At 33.3% G+C, this 21423-nt stretch overlaps 2 protein-coding genes across 2 annotated transcripts in view; one reads left to right on the top strand and one right to left on the bottom strand.

The window, feature by feature from the left end:
- Nucleotides 1–2886, bottom strand: part of LOC143188507 (uncharacterized) — a 40220-nt gene extending 37334 nt beyond the window's left edge. The window contains exon 1 of the mRNA XM_076392820.1: nt 2773–2886. The gene's annotated coding sequence lies outside the window, so the exon portion shown is untranslated. The remainder of the gene's footprint in view (nt 1–2772) is intronic.
- Nucleotides 2887–6987: 4101 nt separating this feature from the next.
- On the top strand, nt 6988–11141 carry LOC143185065 (uncharacterized). Its single transcript, XM_076387792.1, has 5 exons — nt 6988–7280; nt 9214–9544; nt 9652–9924; nt 9997–10179; nt 10268–11141. Exons 1-5 carry the CDS (start codon nt 7116–7118, stop codon nt 10636–10638), a joined length of 1323 nt encoding a protein of 440 aa, XP_076243907.1. The 5' UTR covers nt 6988–7115; the 3' UTR covers nt 10639–11141.
- The last annotated feature ends 10282 nt before the right edge of the window (nt 11142–21423 follow it).

The raw sequence follows: 21423 nt of genomic DNA, 5'->3' as shown, positions 1-21423 counted from the left end.
CAAAATTGTATGGCTATTTTCTCATATAAAGAACTTAAAGAAATTTTTTAATTTTTCACCTCTTTTATGATTTGTAAAGAGAGTGTTCATAAAATTTAGTAAACCCAGAAAAAGAAATGAAAAAAAGGTTAATCAGATCAATAGAAACAATGATTTTTGAGTGATGCAGCACGCAGAAAAATTTATTGATGAAATTCAGACCTTGGTAATTATTATATTATCATAAAAGGCAACTTCCACTACCACGGTCCTTGACCATAGAGTTAGAATCACAAATAGAAATCCTACTGTCCTAACTACAACACTATATCATCAATGGCAAATCATCTCTAGCTGTCTAGTAATTAGACTTTACTAGGCATTAATTAGCCTAGGCCCACACCTACCGACAATCGGTAGCCAACAAGTTTGTCTATCTAAAGGTCGATTACAGACTGAATAATTCTTCTTTTTCTATCTAATGGATAAGAAGACAATCAATAATAAATCAAATTCTGGTAAGTTTTTAATCGACCTTTAGATAGACAAAATTGTCGGTCACCGATTGTCGGTAGGTGTACGCCTAAACTTGTTTACTTGTTTTGTAAATTAATTATTCTATGTGCTATAAATATACATAATTTTTCAAGCGCTGTGATAAGGCTCACTGTGATTCTCAAGTAAATTAAAGTAATAAATAAATGAAAATATTCCAAGTTATATCTATAGAATTGAACTAAAATAAATTCTCCTTCCGTGGGTATTTCAATATTTTACTTCATGTATTCAGACTTTTGTCATGAAAGGTTTAGTTCGTCGAAAATTTATATGCAGAAAGGATCAGATTGCAAAAAATGAAGAATGAGTATCGCCAATTATACGAAGAAGAAAGTTTCAGTAACTCAAAAACCTTGAATAGTCGTGGTTCAATAAACAGGGACTCTACAAATAAAAAATAATACACAACAAATTCTGCCTTTAATACAATATCGATAATACTATCATCTTGATTAATATCAATATTATTATCTGTAACGACAGATATTTCAGATAAAAGTTGAATGGTCTCGAAAGCGACATATTTTGATGTTAACTTTTTGTACATATGCATATGCATAAAGGACATCTGAAGGTTAAATTTGATTTTCTACGTGGAATTATTTATTTCTTAATGTATTAATCGACACAACTCAATATTTTTTGTACAGAACTATTAATCCATTTATTATTATCATTAAAAATTCGACTGTCCTGGAATCAGAAATTGTGCCAGTTTTAAAAGTATCAATTAACAGATTCCACGACTCGTAATTTCCGATCTTATGCCCGTTTCTGCGCATCGATATTTTCTCATTCATTTTTCGCGCGCAATGACACCATGACGCGACGGTTAAATTCTTCGAGTTAACTGGAAGTTTGCCCTTGTTTGCACAACTCGCGTAGTGGCAGGTGTAACCTGATCTATTTTAATGCTTATTGCTACAACGATGCACGTGTAAAAACTTTTGGCTAAGATTTAGATTACGATTAACTTGCTCGGAATTTACGTAGCACGAAGTACCAACGTCAAGTGGAACACGAAATAGCAGTGAATATTAGAAATTTTGTATCCAAACGCGCTGTGAATAATTTTGCATTAGTACCTTTTTCCAGGCAGAAAATAAACAGGAATTGAGCTCAAAATAGCGCTTCTTTGAAATAACTATAGGTGTCGCGTGATTTAATATCGGTATGTAAGAACACAAAACGTTGCTCGCTCGAGAATCGATCGTCTAACGCGGATAACATCGTTAATGGCCGTGGTCGATAATCGTTTAAAAGCACTGTTACCAACAACCGCTTTCAGCGTCAATCATGTCTTAACTGGACGCGCAATTGCTGACACAACCGAAGGATTTCGTAATCTCGCGTTACCGACGGTTTTTTTTAGCGGTCGCAGGAGTGCAATGGTTTTGGAAAAGCAAAGCGTAAAGCGGAAGAAAAACAAATTTCCTACGCTTACGCTTGGAAATACGGAAAAAATAGATGGAACACGCTTCTTATATTCAACCGTTCAATACAAATATTTGAATATGCTTCAAATTGTATGATAACAAACGATTTGTCGGATGAAACGAATAGAAGTATTTTGTGTCTTATTCGTTTTTTCCCCAAAAAAGTGAACAAAATATTACCAATTCTAGAATATGTAACGTCATACTAATTTAAATTGTTAAATACTGTATTTGTTCTCGTTTTCTCATTAAAATAGATAAAACTGATGACTAGTGTTGTTAAATATGAAAAGCACATGAAATGCTAAGTTCATAAAATATACGAATCATATTTTGTCTATGATGTTAGATAAAACTGTCTGGTTATGAATGACGTGGATGGACGAGTGATTCATCATCATGACTGAAAATATTGAGAAATAGCAACGAATCGTATACCGTTTTACACGTTGTAAACTGCCAATAACTCTTTTAATATGATCGTTAAAACTGAAGTAGTTCCACGCCTTGTTACCCAAAAATTTACGAGAAACTGCTCAAAATATACGTTCACAGAAAAAAGTTAATTATTGTAAAAAGAAAGTATAGAAATTTTCACTCCATGTTTCGTGCGATTTCCTCTTTTTTCGTTGTTTATTCCCCCTTTGAACGAATATTTGACGCGCTACTCAACGCAAACACAGGAGATATTTTCTCCAATTTGAAACTTCGAATCATCCCTTGGATGACACTCGACGAGGTATCTGAATTCACAAAGCGAAAGTGCGAAAGCATGACGAACACAGCCACGGGCACCTACCTTCGCGTTAGAACGCAAGGCACGCGGGGTTTCTCGGGTGGCGAAACACACTGGACTAGGAAAAGCGAAAGCATCGTAATACTAGCAAGAACCACCCCCTCCCTATCGGAAGAGCCGTCTCTTTTCCTCCTCTGACTTTAGTTATTTTCGACCCCCGCTCTCTGTCAACCTTAACATCCTAGTATTCTCCTGGCAAACGTGGGAAACTGTTTTGCGTTTTCTGAAATTCTCTTTTTCGAAATTGTTGATTATCCTCCAAAACACCTCCAACCCAAAGTTTGGTTACAATACGAGAAATAAGTATTGCTTTCGTACACCAGGGGACTTTATTGATAAATAATTAACCATATAAAATATTGATTTTATTTGCTACTTGTTGAACAAAAAATGTTATATAGGCACAGTATATGTTAATTCGTCTTCGTTTTTAAGATATGGAAATGATATAATCTAGCGAAATTGTATTTTTTAGGGAAAATATTTCAATTGCCACTATTTCTACAAATCTGTTTCAAATGTTCTCCAGCCCTAGATAGAAACTACAAGTAATTAGATACATTCAAAATATTTACTTTTAATGATAATCATTTATTTGAAACTATGTCTATGTTTTTATGAAGTTACATGAAATCGCAGATGTATTTAAATCAAAAACCTGATGCATATGAGCAATTGATAACAAAAATCAAAGACGCTGTTGTTAACGTTAACAATAATGTTACTTATAATCAGTTATTATGAATAAAAGTCAAGTAGTTTGTGCATTTAATTACTTGTAGTTTATGTCACTTTACCTTTCATGCCTCGAGAACGTAGACAAGTTGATCCATTATATACATAATATTTTTGGTCAGAATGACCTAAATGTATTGGCAAAGTTTGTCAGTTACTATCTGTAATACTCTGTATACATATATCGGGGATGTTAATATAAAATAATAAAACTGATACGCGAACCATTACGAACGCTTTACCACTATCTTCCATATGAGGTACTTAGAATCAACGATATGCAAGGGACATTTTTCTGATATCAAGCAAATCAAGTTTGAAATTCCTTGTAAAGTCTCTATGAAAATTAAGTTACATTTATTACTTGACATATAGTAAGGAGTATATACACTTTACACAGATGTCTAACAAATTTCATTTGTTAGTTTATAAGTTATTGAATTATATAGAAAATAATGTTATTGCATTTGCATCCCTTTGGCACTAATTAAATTTAAGAAAGAAATAAAAATTAAGAAATGAAAAGAAACATAAAACATCACAATCTGAAGATATTTTAATGCTAGTAAATGCCTTTATTATAAATACCAGTAGTTAAAATATTATTAAAACTAAGTTTATTTTTACTCATCAGATTTACAGAAGTTCTTCGTTATTGTCTATGATTGTTTCGGTAATACGAGCTGCTTTGTAAAAATAAATTACAGTTTATATTGCGGTATATGAGATAGTAAATTGTTTGTATCACTTTGGCACCAACTTATTTCAATAATTTGGTTAGCAGTCAATTTTTCTGGCCTTTAGATGATAGTTTTACGCAATGCTGGACTACCTAAATTATTTACATTATATTTAACGATTTAACTAACCATTTTTGTTCTTATCTCAAAAATTTCAAAAATGTCACTTGTATCCCCTTGGTTCTAAATGCTTCATGTAATTTTTTCGTTTAATCATATGTAGTGAAGTGTTTAGTATAACGTACAATAGATTTTATTTAATAATTGTTGACCGTCTTCCGTGAAATTACGCTTTTCTAAAAAAAGGCCAATCTGTTCGTTTTGTCCAACCGATAGGATAAAACGAAATATATATAAAAATCAATAAAAATCAAAATAAATCAATGTAGAAATGCTGAATTTATAAATGATTTACTTGAAGAAATTTATTTGCTATTTTCATTCCAATAATTATTAATCATTTTTATTCGTTGTTGTTATTCTAAAGAAAAGTACCTTTTTTCATACTAAACAAAATGTTCCGTATAAATTTAAGAATTATTATTGTAATATTGAAATCGGATATTATAGTCAAGACGAAGGATATTTGGTTTTTAAAGTTCAATAAAACAATAGTTTAATTTATGCTCTCAAATTTTAGTAAATAAGGCGGCATGTTTTACACACATATTTGCTTTTAGCTTCAGTAGAGCTAATAACACTAATAAAATTAACATCAATAAAAAACTCGGTATGTATCGATATGTACTATGTACTAATTTCAAATACGTCTTACTCAGATATAAAAGTAACAAGAAATTAGTTACATTAATGTATTCAACGGAGAAAGGATATTCATATGTATATCTGAGAAAAATCTTTCCTCTTTTTTAAAATCACATTAAATTCTGAAACAAATTTTATATCTCTGATATAGTCATTACAAATTGATCTAAAACTACGTATCCACATTCGATCAAATCTTTCTTTGTCGTACACAATCGTATTTACCATAAAAATATTAATTTCTCACATGAAAATTTTCCTTTACAAAAGTAATTAACAAAAGAATAGCGAAGAACATATAATCATATATTTATTAAACTGAAAAATTTTGTGCTACTAAAAGAAGGACACCACAATTGCATATTACCTGATAAAGAATTATAAAGAATAGATAAATTGTTCAAACGAAATAATTGATGAGATTTAATAACTGATAATATTTCTTTCTATTTCACTATGTGAAATAGTAAAGTATCGTGTATCTATAATATACACAAATGTCTACAATAGAAATTTCATATTTATATCACAGAGAAAACGAAAGAATATTCTTAGATATCTATACACTTCCCCGATTACATTTTTAGAAAATTTCACACTTGGAAAAATACACTGTGTAAGAATTTCTTCATATTTTTAACAACTTCGTCCATAATTATCTCAACTAAAAATATCGATAATTATTTCGTTATGCTAATTCGACAGATAAGGTTCATTGCCAATATAATTTACGTTTATAAAGCGAGTTCTTTTGCAGTCTGAAAAAAATTTTGTTACATTCAAAATAAGAAATTTTTCATCGTTTTCAAAAAAGATACATATCGTCAAAATATTATACACACATACACGATAAATTTTACTTACGTGTTCTTTTTTTTAAATAAAAAAATGTTAGTAAAACATAAAAATACTATACACTACCTTTGTTACCATGACATATGGAACATATTAAAAGCAACAATTTTGGGACACTGAAATAAGATAATATCTAGCAAATTCCTCTGTATATAGCAATAAAAAGATAAACCCGTTTGATAAATAATAGATAAGATAAAACAAATTTCCTTCTCCGAAAATTTAAAAATAAAATACATCTCTATCAAAATTAATCAAATTAATTAAAAAATGCTGTAATTATAACTATAATTATAGATCTATGTGCTCATTAATAATAAACAATACTAATTTTCACTGAAATGTATCTTAAATATTTATTTTAATATAAGAAATGTAGGTATAATCACGACACGATAAATGTTTCAATGCTAGAGTACGAATGCATTTAATTCCGCATAAAATTGTGTTCCTTACCAAGAGAGCTGGATAACCAAAATACATACTGATGTCACATGATTAGTATACAAACACTAGAAGCGGTTTATGCAACAACAACGTAACTAACGCAGTCGGTCAGAATAAAATTTGTAGCGCTATTCCCAAGCAACTCAACAGAAATGATATCAAAAATACCTGCCGTTACACAGTGTCTCACGGAACGGTCGATACTCCGCGAGAACTGTGCTTGGAATAAAGTCTACTACAGAAGGACCGTTTCCGCAATTGTTAGTGCAGAAAGATTAAAGCAGAAAATGCTCTGCTATCCTGACCGTCAATAGAACTCATCCACAGTCCCCATACATAACTGTTAAGAAGCAGGTGTAGATAAAGCAATATGGAAAATCATTGGATAGGAAGTGGAGGAAGGAAATTCGAATGCGGCAGGATTGGTGGCGGTTGGAAGACCGTTTCCCGCCGTTGGGAAGAATGGAAAATCAATAATAGTTACCGGCCTTACCGACTTTGCAATAACGAGGACACCAAATGATGCCTCCTCTCCGTCACACTCGATCGTCCGTCCCTTTTCCGCGCACGGACGATTCGCGATACTTGTATTCTCCATCTTTGCTGTAGAGCAGCGCCACTTGTACTGCGTACATCCGCCATTGGCCAACCGCCGCCGCCGCCGCCGCCGCCGCCATTATAGATTCCGTTGTGTGTGACCGAGTCCTGCTCTCCAGGGCTTTCCAGGGAAAACTGTTTCTTCCCGACGCCAAACGCAAAAGATTTACTCGTAGGAAGCTTGGAAATAGTGTGGAAACTGTCACAATGAAAACGTACAGTAGAAAAAAAGGTGATAGCCCGAGTAACGTAATCATTCATGTGAACGAGCTGTGCCGACTGTGCTTGGCAAAGGAGGAGGAGATGGTGCCGATTTACGACGACGAAACTATCCCCTTATCCCTCCGAATAATGGCCTGCGTTAATTTGGAGGTAAGTTCGAGTGTTTGGACGAACGAGTAACGCGACGAAATCAAGTGACATAGCATCCGGGGCACGTCGATCCTACGTTATATTGGCAGCTTATCGAAAAATAGGAATCTAGTTTATCTCTTTGCACGAAACTCTCGCTCTCTCTCTTTCTGTTCCTCTCTCCCTACTCTTCGAGTTTGATTCGTACTTGTGGCGTCACTTACACACCCAACGTAACTATACGAGAAACGCTCGACTGTGACTCCTATGTAACGAGCGACACACTGCCCAAAGCAACTACCGGCTTTACCGAGTTATCGACTTTGTGTTCGCGCTTCGCGAAACGTCGACGCCACCTTCTTCTCCTTCATTACAGGAATCTAGAAGAGGCACATCATTGCATTACAGAACGTTTACCTTAGGAATTTATAGAAATCTGCAATATTAGATTACGGCCACTGCTTTAATGTTATCGCCTTATGCTGTTCAATCAATGCTATCTTTTTCTTATTCTCTATGTTAGTCAAATATTATTTTACTTAAATTAACGTATATCTAAAATTAATATAATTCAGAACCTATTACTCTTTAGAATGAATCCAAGAGGGAGTAGAGAAATTTCTTAAACGTAATCTAAAACCTAAAAAATGAAAGATCTATTTTAGTTAGTACACAAAAGTACACAATTACTCTATATTTTTAGAAATATTCAAGTAAAATATTCTATATATTGATTGGTATATTATTATACATGAATGTATTACATGTAAAAATTAAAATAGAAACTATATATTTACTCTTTGGTAGGAAATTACCATTAGTCAAGAATATATAGTTTTGTGTAAATCGTAGGATACAATTAAAATGTAATAGTTTGTAGATGATTACGTGTTTAATTGTAACTACTGATCATGTCTACTGCAGTTACGTACCAATTATTCAAACAAAAGGTAGTTTTGTGTAGCACACTAGTCCAAAAAATATTTTGTAGAATATAATCTTAGAATTGTAAAAGATTTATTTTCTCTATTAGTTATCAGTTATTTCCTCTTATTTGTTATTCCGTAAACAATGTTTTAAAGTTCAGTCAGATGATTTATAAAGCAATATCTTCACAAATATAAAATATAAACATATGTTTCCTATTGCTAATTAGCTAGTTGCAATGCTAATAGATTTTGATCTGTTCAGATTTTAAATGTATTTAAGTTTTAATATATTATAAATATGTCCTTAAACTGTTAATTTTGGACATTTTTGACGGGTGAATTCTATACACAAGACAATAAAAAAAAGTTAATGTGCTCATATATCTGGAAATGCTATTTTATATTGCATATGGTATGATACTTTCTTTAAAATCTATGAGCATTCACTACCGATTTAAAGAGCTGGAATAACTCTGGCCAAGGAGAGCCTTAAAAGGGATAATACACCATGCAAGCAAGAAATAAGCTAGCGTTGTACGCAACACAAAATAACGTATATCCAAAAAACTAAGCAATTCTAGACATATGTCCACATGAACTTTTTCATTATCTGTGTATGTAGAACTTATCCTTCAAAAATGGTTTAGATATTTAGAAACACTGTATATCATTGGTCAATATGCTCTATGACAGTAGACTCAAAATATTAGACTGCTTTTGAATAGTATATTCTTAAGAATTACAAAAATACCAAACATAGCTTATTTCATAATGTATCTATGAAATTAATTTTTTTAACAAACATGTTTTTTTAAATCTATGTGAATAAGAGTGCGTGCTAAATCAGATAGAAAAATAGATACATCAGATGTCTTTTTTAAAAATATTAAATACGTGTGTTATAATGCCTTATATGAATTATAATGTTAAATAAAAAGTAAAGCTATTATAAACTTTGTCAATATTTATTTAAATCTTAAAACATAGTAAAATATGAAATACTGAATCACATTTCTATGTTTCAGGTGTATGAAGAAGATGGTCTCCCAAACATGATTTGTCACCCTTGTAAATATCAATTAGAAAAGTCTTACCAATTTAAGAAGAAATGTGAAGCTGCCGATGCCAAGCTTCGAAAGCACATGAAACTGATACAACAATTAACTGGTCAAGATGAGGAGGGAGAAAATCAAGACAGCAATAGGGAAGAATTAAAGGACTCTTCTAATTCTGGAAAATCAAAACAAGTTAAACAATTATTAGCTGATCTAGTGTCAACTAAAGCTGACAGTGGACAGACAGATGGAGATCCAATCGAAGTTACAGAAGAAGAACTTGTTGGTGGCTACATCTTAGGTTCGTATAAAAGTTAAAATTGTGTGTAATCACCGAGTGATTTTATGATTTAATTAATCTTACTATATATTTTGTACTTTATTAATTAATTATATACCCAATCATAGGAATGAATTCTGAAAATTTGGAAATGGAAGAGGCTATGTCGGAAGATCCAGAAAACATCACGCTAGTACCTGCTGAAGAACGTACTGCTAAAGCACGCTGCACAATACGCACAACACGCATAAAACAAGAACAAGAATCGGAGGATGAAGCAGAAGAAGTACAAAGAGCTATTGCAAATGCTGATCACAAAAATGTTTATATGATGGAACTGACAAGTAATAACTCTGGCCAAGGAGAATCACTGAAATTACAACCAATTACAGATACCATAGGTAGTATATGGAGCTGTTATAAAAATGAAATGAATGTAAATGTAATTTGTTAACACACTATTTCATTTACAGTTGAAGCTAACGAAGAATTAAAAGTATTTCAATGTGATAAATGTCCGAAAGCTTTTACTCGAAGAATAATGTTGAAAAGTCATCAGTCAGTTCATTCTACGCAAAGAGGCTTTACATGTCAAGCTTGTGAGAAATGGTTCCCTACTAGATCAGCTTTGGTGAGACATGAACGTACCCACACAGGTATGATAATCATATGTTTGTCTGTACGTTTGAAGACAAAGTATGTACAAGTATTCAGATTTTGACATAATAATTATGATCTTTATAGGTGAGAAACCATTTGGCTGCAATATTTGTCATCGTGCCTTTGCACAAAAAGAAATTTTACTTCGTCATCTTATGACTCATTCTGGACAAAAACCATTCCAATGTCAACATTGTGACAAGAGTTTTACTCAACGTGAAGCATTAAAGGTACACATGCGAAGACACCAAAAATTAGATCCAAATGACATTCAGCTGCATCACTGTCAGCTTTGTCCTAAAGCTTTCTGTCATGCGTCTGGTCTCAGTAGACATTTAGTTACACATACTGGAAGAACATACAAATGTGTAGAATGTGAAAAATCTTTCACTGATAAAAGTTCATTGTTAAGGCACAGTCGTATTCATGCACCAAAAAAGATATTGACAAATTAGATTTACGCAATAATTACTGATCAGAATCATAATATCAATTAACACTAAATTAACATTTACAAGATGAATTTTTCGAGAAATTACTATTAAGTATGTACAATATTTTTTTTATTTTTTACTGTAATTTATAATATATTGTATCTATTGACATGTACTAACAAATCATTCAATTATTTTAAATATATTCCTGTTAAACATTTGAGTAATAATGTTCCGTATTATATTTAAACACATAGTTCACTGATACTTCATACAAAAATTTTGTATTAAATTATTTTTGGGAATGTGCAATAGAATTGCATTACGCATTTGATCTGATATGTTGTACATTATGCAGTCTTATGTGACATTTAAGTAATTTATCTCATTGAAATTATAGATCAGTGACAGTATTCTTCTAGCAGAACATTCTTTATAAAAAATTAGTTACATATATATATTTTCATGATGTTTATACTGTATACAACTTTATGTACTTTAATGTATATAACTTTAAATATAAGAAAGAGAATTGAACATTTTTCTCGTTGTTTTAATTATTCTAAATTGAAGCTTCAAAGGACAAACAAGTAATTAAATATATTTATAATAATTGTATTACATACAAAGTATTGTTTTTGAGTGCACATTACTGATTTCAAAAGCATGTAAAAAGTAATGGAAAATATTTATCAATTTTTTACTTTCCATACATTTAAGAATATAATAATATTTGGATGTCCTTTAAAATAAATTTATCTTTTTGCTATGTTTAGTATTATTTTATGTCTTCGTATTTCTACTATGTGTATTTCTAATTTAACAGTACATACAACTACTGATGAATTTACGCATAGACGGTAGAGGCGAGAGTTTAGGGACCCGTAAGACAATGGTCGCACCAGATATATCATAATAACGTATGTCATAAATCGAAAGTTTCGTACATACAACTCAAAGGAATAGTACTATTACTTTATGAGACAATTCTGTCCGCCGACCTAATTCGGATTATTATGCATCTAATCACAAACTTTTGGCGACCACTGAATTGCTATATTTAATAAAACTTTAGCAACTTTGTTATTTCTACCAATTTTATTGTAATATTTTAAGGGAGATCAAATCTGTAAACTATGGCAAGACGCTCGGCCGAGCGACTTTACAACATTTGAAAAACTAAGATATGTAGACGCGTTGATACACGACTTTAGGCTTCACAAGCCACTGGCTGAGTGACTAATGCATGGGGCATTTTAGAAGAACGATAAGCCAGTGTTGCATTTGAAAGGTCATCTGCGGTCGTGAATGTGACGCCGGAACATTTAATTCGTGATCAATCATGAACGAAAACACAGAATAGTCATTGTCACGTTGCCAGTACCTATCGCTTTACCAAATTTATTATATATTATTTAATTCTGCATTAAAAGAAAATACACAGCACGCGCACGTACACATATATATTGTGTATGCTGGGTTTACTTTTAAAAGGGTCCCCAAAAGAAACTTCCTGGGGGAAACACCGTGAATCAGAATCATCATCTATTTCGTTGCCTCCATGCCGAACCTGCATGACGTTTCAAGACCGTATTATTATAGGGTCATTACACTTTTCGTCCTTATATTAGAAGATTTTGAGCTAGGAAAGGACTCATTTGATAGAGGAAGGTTCAATCGAGTGCGTTCTGGTCATAATTTAACCAGTTCTGCTGATATTCAGTAATATGAGTGTTCAAAGTAAAGCAAACATTGACAGCTACGAAATCAAAGCATTTTTAGATAATTTAGAGATTGTTCTGAGCGAAATGCAGTTACTGCAGACCTCTCGCGGTAGCGTCACTTCGGCTTCTCACCGCTAGACGCAGTACTTTCAGGCGTTCCAGTTAAGCTGATCACCCTGTACATACACTACATACAGGCCCTATGCATAAGTCATTGATGTCTATACCTAACTGGAGTGCGGCCCCCTGTAAGAAAAAGAAGGAGGAAGGGAGGTCAAAGCGAGAGATCCGAACTGGGGTGAATCTGTCCTTGTTCTTCCTATTATCCCTCTCTTACCAATTGCTGTATTGTAGAGGGGGTACTGAAACGACGACAACATACGTGCCTGCATGGTTAGACTGCGATAGCATCACCCTAGTTCTTGCCTCTCCTGGACGGCCGCCCCTCCGCAGTACGCACTCTAGTTAGGTATATAGCTCAATGCTATAAGTACATATGGTCTAAGCCTAAGCTTAAAACGTTTAGGTCTAAGCAGGTTCAAGTGGGTTCAAATCACTGATAAGCGGCACGAGCTATACGCAATCTTTTTGGACATTACAGATATTTTCACTTTCCGACTCGAAAGGAGACTCATCGTTGAGATCGCCAAAAATTTTTATGAAATTTTTAGGGATAAGTCTAAAGATTAAACGATGACATTCTATAGAATATCTCGTGCCAATGCGTAGTTTTTAGGAATAATTAAATTAAAACAAGTTTATGTAGAAGATGATACTTGATACAACCGAGAAGGGGCAATTCTATTATACTATATGTAATAATAAACCGAAAATAAAGAATGAAATTTTTTTATAACATACTTAGTTTCTGTGAAAATTGAATTTAAAAATTTGTCTGGTATGCGTACGGAAAAATAAGCAATGCCAACGTCATGGTAAGCACTGATAATACACTACAAAATGAATTATTGAAGCTGTCATCCTTGTTGATACATACAAATCGTTGTTCTTTGAATCAGAGAATCGCGTACTGATATTACGGTGCTCTGCTGTTTTAATTTCTATAAAGCCTATATTAATTCTTCTAATTGCAGAAGGATTAGAGCGTTTTCTGCGTACATTAATTCTTTCGTACGACTCGATAAATAGCTTAGCATTCGAAAAATTAAAGCATCATACGGTAACATCATTCTATGACTTTGTGATTCGAAGAACAAGGATGACACTTTCAACAATTTATTCTGTAATTCAAATGCAAGACAATACAATTATTAATAAAGAAAATAGTCAAGTGCATGCATACTAGACAAATGTGTAAATTAAATTTTCCCGAAAACTAAGTATTTTATAAAAAAATTTTATTCCTTATTTTCGGTTTACATATTTTTACAGATAGTAGAATCATCTTTCCAGTTGTACATACCACGCGTCCTTCCACACCTTGTATCAGAATTATTTGAATTAACATTTCGAATAAACTTTTATTCGTGGAATCTTCGAATGAGAATTACGAACAAAGTGAAATTATGTAAAAATAACATATCATTTTTTCTTCAAATAAATTATTAAACATTTTGCAATGATTGTATTTACATATGCCAATACTGCTTAGTCTGGAAAGTTATTCGCCACGGACCTATTAACGAATAAAGTTCAAAAATTTGTTCAGCACATAATAACACTTTTATTCGATAAAAAATTGTACATTAGTTACGAATAAATCTGTATTGTCATTCGTTATTCAGGAATAAACTGTATGAATTTATTTGGTATTTTTTATTCTTTATCCTAAATAAAATATGTCCAACTCTACCTTGTTATTGTTAAAATTGCATGGTATTTTGAACGATGACGGCTGAATATCTGCGGATAATATTTAATTTCTAATGACAGGTCCTAGGTTCGATACATAGTGTGGAAAGAATTTTCTTTAAATATTTAGATTGCATGCAACATTATTTCATAAATACTATAATTTTTTTATACAAATTTTCATTTATAAATCTATACGTAACTGACACATTTGAACTTTTACAAGCAACTTTAAAAAATTGAACTATACTAACTGTTGTGAAAATGTTACGTATATTACTTGTACACGGTTAAATTATTTATTATTAATTTTAAACACTTATGTGTAATTCTAATTGTCTATAAAAGCTACATGCACATGCATGTATACATGTATACATGTATACACGTGATATGTACTCATTGTAGAGAAAAGTTCAAATATATTTATTAGATACGTATTTATAAATGAAAATGTCTAATCTTCACATTCGTCCCCCAAAATGTCGTAAAAATTTCTGAGAATTTCACCGAAAAGTCCCCTTCTAACATAAATCGGAAAGTGAAAATGTAAAGGCAATTGTAAAGATTGCATGGCTCATGACTGTACGACTTGTACATACAGTTGAATGTAGTGTTTCAAGAGTGAGAGAGTAAGACTAACATTCGTCTTCTCTTTCGACTTTCCGAAGCTATTTGAAGTGCTCCGACGTGCTGAGCTTACGAACGTGCGAGTCGTGCACTAATGTGTGTAGTGTAGTGGGAATAACAGCGCGGCTCCATCTCGCATTCACTTACCACACACGTAGTAAGGAAATACTATCCCTGTAACGGAAACTGTAACAGCAGATACCGAACTGGCAATCTCAAGAAGTCATGTGACTACTTTACCCCCTTAAGCTGGGTCTACATTACATGCTATATTACATGTTATGTAACCAGCTTTAGAAGGCTTAAGTAGATGGTGAGGGTGGAGAGCGCGGAGGTCGTTTCCCAGGCAGCAGAAGCCATGGAAGTCCTGGGGAAGTTCTAACGATACCGAGAAAACGAGGATCGACAACGGAGCAGCTACCTCGGGGGTCCTGCTTCTCCCATACGCGCGTGGACCATAGCTAATATGTCGATGGGCTGTCACGCTTCCGCTGAGAAGGAACGTATCGCAAATCGAGGAGTTGCATGGGCGCGTGCCGAATGCCGGCACTCGTTTCCGATAATCGCCAGCGAGCAACACGAAGCGATTGTGTATTACTGCCAAATTAATCGGCGTCGTAATTAGGATGAGTTGCACAGATTATCTTGGAGTGCCGAAGTGCCGGACGTGATTCGGGTTCCTTCAGGGGCGTCTTTTCAAATAAAATATCAAAATTGTATCGCGATCGAATAAGTTAACCACGTATGCCAACTGTTATATGAACGCGTGCCGAAATCTTGCGCTATCGAGCACCTGTAACCGTGTCGAACAGCCACACTTATCTCTTCCTTTCATGCCGTACAGGTCTAATTAATTGTACTAAACATCTGTGGAAGATATGCGCTGTGTCGTTATTGCCTTGCCGTGAAGGCTCATCTATCTGATCGTTTCTAATCTACGATCTACCCACTACCATGAGGTAGCCGATCCTCCCGCCATACCTGTGCTGCAAGTTGCTGCAGATTTTCCGAGAATATCATTTAACTGACAAGAAAAATGCCTAGCGCTATCCGGACGAAGGTCCTTTTGTCAAGCGACTTGCATGGCAGATACGGTGAAGTTTCACATAACCCTGCCTCGAGCTCACAGCAGTTCAACGCGGGGAAAACACATGATAATAACTTTGTTCGTTTTTATAATTGGAATGAGCAGAAACCATAAGGTAAGTAAGAAATATGGGAAATGTATGTACAATATGTGTATTATAGCATTTAGTATTCAAAATGGTTTGTTACGATCTGAGACATAACTGTCATATATTAAATATTGGACTCTTAAATTATTATCTAAAAATAAAATTTCAATTTACAAATAATAAAACAGAATCTCTTGATATTTCTTAATGATATACTATTGATATTTTGTAAAAGTATACTACACAGTACTACATTATCAAGAACTATTCTAAACGTTATTTTTAAAAAAATGTTTTAATAATATCAGAAAAAGACTATTATCTATTCAAAAAAAATTGGCTACATCTACAGTGTAATTCATATGAATCTAATAATACAGGATGATCTTCTTGCTAGAGTACTAAAAGCAGTGCTGCCGCGGTAAGATCACAGCAGAAACTCAGCAGGAACGCCGAATCTGTATACAAGACCTGTCAATATGTAGATCTTTACCACCGTGACCAATACTGCTCGTGCAACTACTACAGTTGAGACGGTTATGTGCATGTGTTTATGCGTTAGCTCTCGAAGTACGGAACGAAAAGTGTATGCCCAGTCAATCGTGACACGTGACTTACATGCGCTCTCTTTGACGGGTCTTTAGTGACCCGATCGTAGGAACGCAAAGGTTAAATTGATAAAAAGGGGTGTCCCAAATGCGAATGATTGGGGAAAGAAAAAGTCGCCGTAATTTATTTGCATGAATCTACATATTTGCAAACTCCTTCTACAGCATACATCGAAGAGAACCTTAGTATCGGTTTCAAGGGGTAATGCCTAACACGTGCCATCGGGAGGGAACAATAGACCACCCGCAGTACTTGCTGGTCAGAAAGATTCTCTTTCGACGAAAATCGCTAAATTTGTAAGCGCAATATCTCGAAAATTAATTTAAAAATGTACATATATTAGACGTCGCTGGATTCGTCTTGAAACACACTATCAACTGATCTGTCAAAAAATATATAGCTCCATTTAAAAAACCAAACTTGACCATCATATCTCATGTAATAATAATGCTGTAAAAAATTCGCCTTCGCTAATAAATTAGCCCCTTCGAACCATGCAATTCTATATGAACAATTTTTTTTTTATCTCTAATACTTTAGGAAATAACTTACTGTACAGTGTTCGCTGGGACACCCTATATATACGACGAAATAATAAACATTACGGACAGTACACTAATACGAGTTTTTGAAAATTTGGATTTGAATGTCGGAAAAGGACACATCTAGTATATACTCTAGCAGTTTGCAAATATGTAGGTAAATGCATATAAATCGCTGTGATTTCTTTTTTTTCCAATCATTCTTATTTGGGACATTTTTTTTTATTAAATAATTTAACCTTACGATCGGGTTATTATAGATCCACCACAGAGAGCGCGCATAGGTCACGATCACCTTGTAGTGAATACTATAAAACCTGCCCAACTTTGAAGCTATAATAAATACACATCTATTAAGGTGCAAACTATACAGGATGAGTCACCTAACGTTTGCACCTCAAATATCTTTGTTGTTTTTTAAGATACGTCAAATGTCTCAAGGAGAAAGATGAATGGTTCAATGGAGGTCGTACAAAACCACGAAAATTTTTATTTTAGAGATATCAAGGTCACCTCCATTCTTTTAAATGGAACCAACCCTTTTTAAACACCTACAATGATAGTCCCTTTCATTAGGAATTCAGTGATTATAATTATTTAAGGTCATTCAAGGTTACAGACAGAGAAAACGTATAAGATTTAAAATATGAAAGCAAAATACGTTTATCACGAGTGAGACTTGTAAACATATTAAAGTCATATTCAATGTCATTGAATATTTTCAAATACCCTCTAGCCGATTACGCTGCGATTGATATACGATCAGTACGTTTCCAAATACAATTCCGCTATGCCCTTATTGACTGAAAGGAGTGATATGATAACGGTTTACCGTGAATGTAAGCAAAATGCAATGCAGGCCCGACTGCTTTATGACAAAAGGAACCCTGACCGAACACTCTTTCTAGGCAGACTTTTATTAATATCTACAAATTATTTAGAAGTACTGGAAGTATAGACATAAGAAAGCGTAAACGCAAGAATCCCGCGACTAATGAAGACACTGAAATAAATGTTTTTGCTGCTGTAACTGTCAATCCATATGTGAGTAATTGCCCGAGAAGCAGGCATGAGTCAAAGTAGCGTAATACGAATTCTGGCCTGATATGAATTTCATTCGTTTCGCATATTGCTACATCAGGAATTATATAGAAGTGATTTTCAAAATCGAATTAATTTTTGCCAATGGGGATTGCAGCAAAATCGTTCATTTTTTTTTAATATCTTGTTTACGGACGAAGCGACGTTTAGTAATCATGGCTCAATTAATCTACGGAACGCCCATTATATTATTGGTCTGTTGATAATCCGCACTGGCTTTGAGAAATTGACCATCAAAGACAATGGAACGTAAATGTGTGGTGTGGTATTTTGAACGACAAAGTAATCGGGCCATACTTCATTATCGGAACGATGGCAGGACAAAAATATTCTCAAATTATGCAAGATCTGGCAATTTTGTTGGAAGATGTCTCTTTACAAAACTGTCATGATACCAATATAATGGCTGTCCTGTTCATTATGCATGAGTAGCAAGAGAAACATTGGGTTCTAGATTTCCAAACCGATGGATTGGACGAGATGGAACTGTTTCATGGCCAAGTACGTTCGTCTGATTTAAATCCACTGGATTTCTTTTCGTAGGGTCTACTAAAAGAGACCGTGTACATGAATACTTCAACAACAGCTGATGATATGCATCAGCGTATCATCACAATATGTGCAAATATTACCTCCGATGTACTTGTTACAATTCAATATTCCTTCAGAGCTCGTTTACAGTAGTGTATTGACGCAAACGGTCATCATTTTGAACATTTATGAAATATAGGTATTCCATTTTTATATTTTAAATCTTATACGTTTTCTCTGTCCGTGACCTTGAATAATTATAGTCACTGAATTCCTAATGAAAGGGGTTATCATTGTAGGTGTTTAAAAAGAGGTGATTCCATTTTAAAAAAATGGAAGTGACCTTGATATCTCTAAAAAAAATGACAAAAAACAAAAATTTGTTTGGTATTGCGTGAGCTGCATTGAACCATTCAACTTCGTCCTTAAGACATTTGATGTATCTTTAAAAATAACAAAGATATTTGAGGTGCAAACGTTAGGTGACTCGCCCTGTATAGAGTGTAACCCATTATAAGTTTTCAAATTCTTTGTTATTTGAAAAAACCTACGTTGTGTTGGACAGACATCTTATGATAGGTATTTTTTGTAGGTATATCTAAATAGATAATATTATATTTTTTCTTTAGGCATACAGACCACGTTTAAAGGATTTGCTGAACCTACATTTTGATTTTTTAAGTCAATTAAGTTCAGTTACAATCATTTAAACCAGGTCTGTTCAGCACATGATTGCAGACGCCGCATTTTTGAGAATTCAGGTTTACCTAGCTATTGGATATTACTGCTATTAGACACATCTCTAAAACCCATTATTGATCCTGACAGTGACACTAACGTGTATGTACACCGCTTGTATACTACAACGCATTATAATATAATCGGTTCTCATGCGACTCTAAACTGAAGCCACAGATGTACCAGTTTTTGCAGTTTAATGTAACTAAATTATTTGCTATGTACGGAAGGACGATTTTGGGTATCGACACATTAATTGATCTCATTTCTAAATAACAGTTCCATTTCATTTGCCTAACTAAAAAATACTGTTCCATCTTAAAAACCAACAGTCACTTTGAATGTTCAGCTATTGGCGAAAACGGTTTAGGAAATGATTTTGTACTCTATATCAAAATAAGACGAAAATCAAGAATAGCAAAACTGTGTTTAGCATTTAAAACTGGCTCTATAGACGTTTCGGAATATATACTTGTCAGGACTGTTCATGTTTATATAAGGTGTTTCATAACATGTGAGACCTACTTCGGAAGTTGATTGCCTAAAAACAATAAAAAAAAGTCATATAAACACAATGTCCTATCTGCCTTCGTTTACGCACTTACATGAAATATTAAAGGAAGTTTCAGTTGACATTAGACTTTGTATATGGTTTATGCATGATGGAGTTCTGCCGCATTTTAGCTGAGTAGTTAGACAATTTTTAAATCAACATTTTGCAAATAAATGGATTGGTTGTGGAGGTTCTGTTGCATGGCCTGCTCGTTTTCCAGATTTGAATCTACTAGATTTTTATTTGTGAGGATATTTAAAATCTATTGCATACGCAACATCGATTGAAAATACTGAAATACCACGAAACAAAATAGAGCAAGACTTCAAATATAAGATGGTCGTTTTGAGCATCCTCTATGCAGGTAATTAAAATTGAAAAATCATTATATCTCATAAACAAAGCCAAATAGAACATCCTGTTTATATGACTTTTTTTCATTGTTTTTAGGCATACAATCAACTTCCGAAGTGGGTCCCACATATTATGAAATACCTTGTACATCATGATTCTGGTCTAATTAAATTTCCTGAAAGGTGTGGTTATATATGCGAAGAAAGCAATGGCAATTGTAGCTGATTATAGCTACGGGTATAAGAGGCATTTGGCTATGACAATCATTGTTTTCCGTGGTTTCTTTCATGAGCTTTGCGCTGATAATGGTGTCGTTCGATTTACTGAATTTCAAGCAGATCTTATTAATTTTTAAATGCTTATGATTAACAGATAAAGGTTCAACTGTAATTTCATTATTCTTGATTTTCGTCTTTACTGTCTTGATTTCAATATCTTTGACTTCTTTGGGTCTCTAAAATGTCATCGGGTTTCGATACTTCCGGTGTCAAAAGTAGTTATGGTGCCTCTGTAACGTCATGATTTTTTAACATGTTTAGCTATTTATCACATTTTTTTTTTCTACTTATAATAGTCCTCTAAAATTAAATTGTAACCCAAAGGGTTAATCCTTAAATTTTCCCTATATCAGGGAAACAGGTGTTAGCTAAACACCTTGCTGCATATAGAAAAAATATGTTCATTATATGATGTCCTGCTCGTAACAAAGTAAATTTGAATTGTATTATTTTTACGAGTAATGAATAATTGCGAAATAAACACGTGAAAAAATTATAATGGATTATCTACCCTCTACAAAAATGAAAATTATCTATAAAACGCTTTATCTAATTACCTAGAATAGGCATGAATTGTTATAAAAACGTTAAAAAGATTTAGTAATCCTTCATCCTAGCTTATATTTTACTGTGCAACAGAGCTCTACAATTAAACATTTTTAATTTCACAATATGACTTGTATTTGTGCATATAGTATGAATTATTATACATGAAACATTAAGGATTTATCGCTTTAATGAAGAGCAAGGAACAAAAAG

Source organism: Calliopsis andreniformis, chromosome 2 (assembly GCF_051401765.1).
Source record: "Calliopsis andreniformis isolate RMS-2024a chromosome 2, iyCalAndr_principal, whole genome shotgun sequence".
Classification (NCBI taxonomy): domain Eukaryota; kingdom Metazoa; phylum Arthropoda; class Insecta; order Hymenoptera; family Andrenidae; genus Calliopsis; species Calliopsis andreniformis.
The sequence above is the reverse complement of the archived record's forward strand: the minus strand, read 5'-3'. Positions and strand labels throughout refer to the sequence as shown.

Coding starts and splice junctions, on each gene's coding strand:
- LOC143185065 (XM_076387792.1), top strand. CDS start 7,116: ATGAAAACGTACAGTAGAAAAAAAGGTGATAGCCCGAGTAACGTAATC. Junction 7,281..9,213: donor TGGCCTGCGTTAATTTGGAG/GTAAGTTCGAGT, acceptor TCTATGTTTCAG/GTGTATGAAGAAGATGGTCT. Junction 9,925..9,996: donor ACCAATTACAGATACCATAG/GTAGTATATGGA, acceptor TTTCATTTACAG/TTGAAGCTAACGAAGAATTA.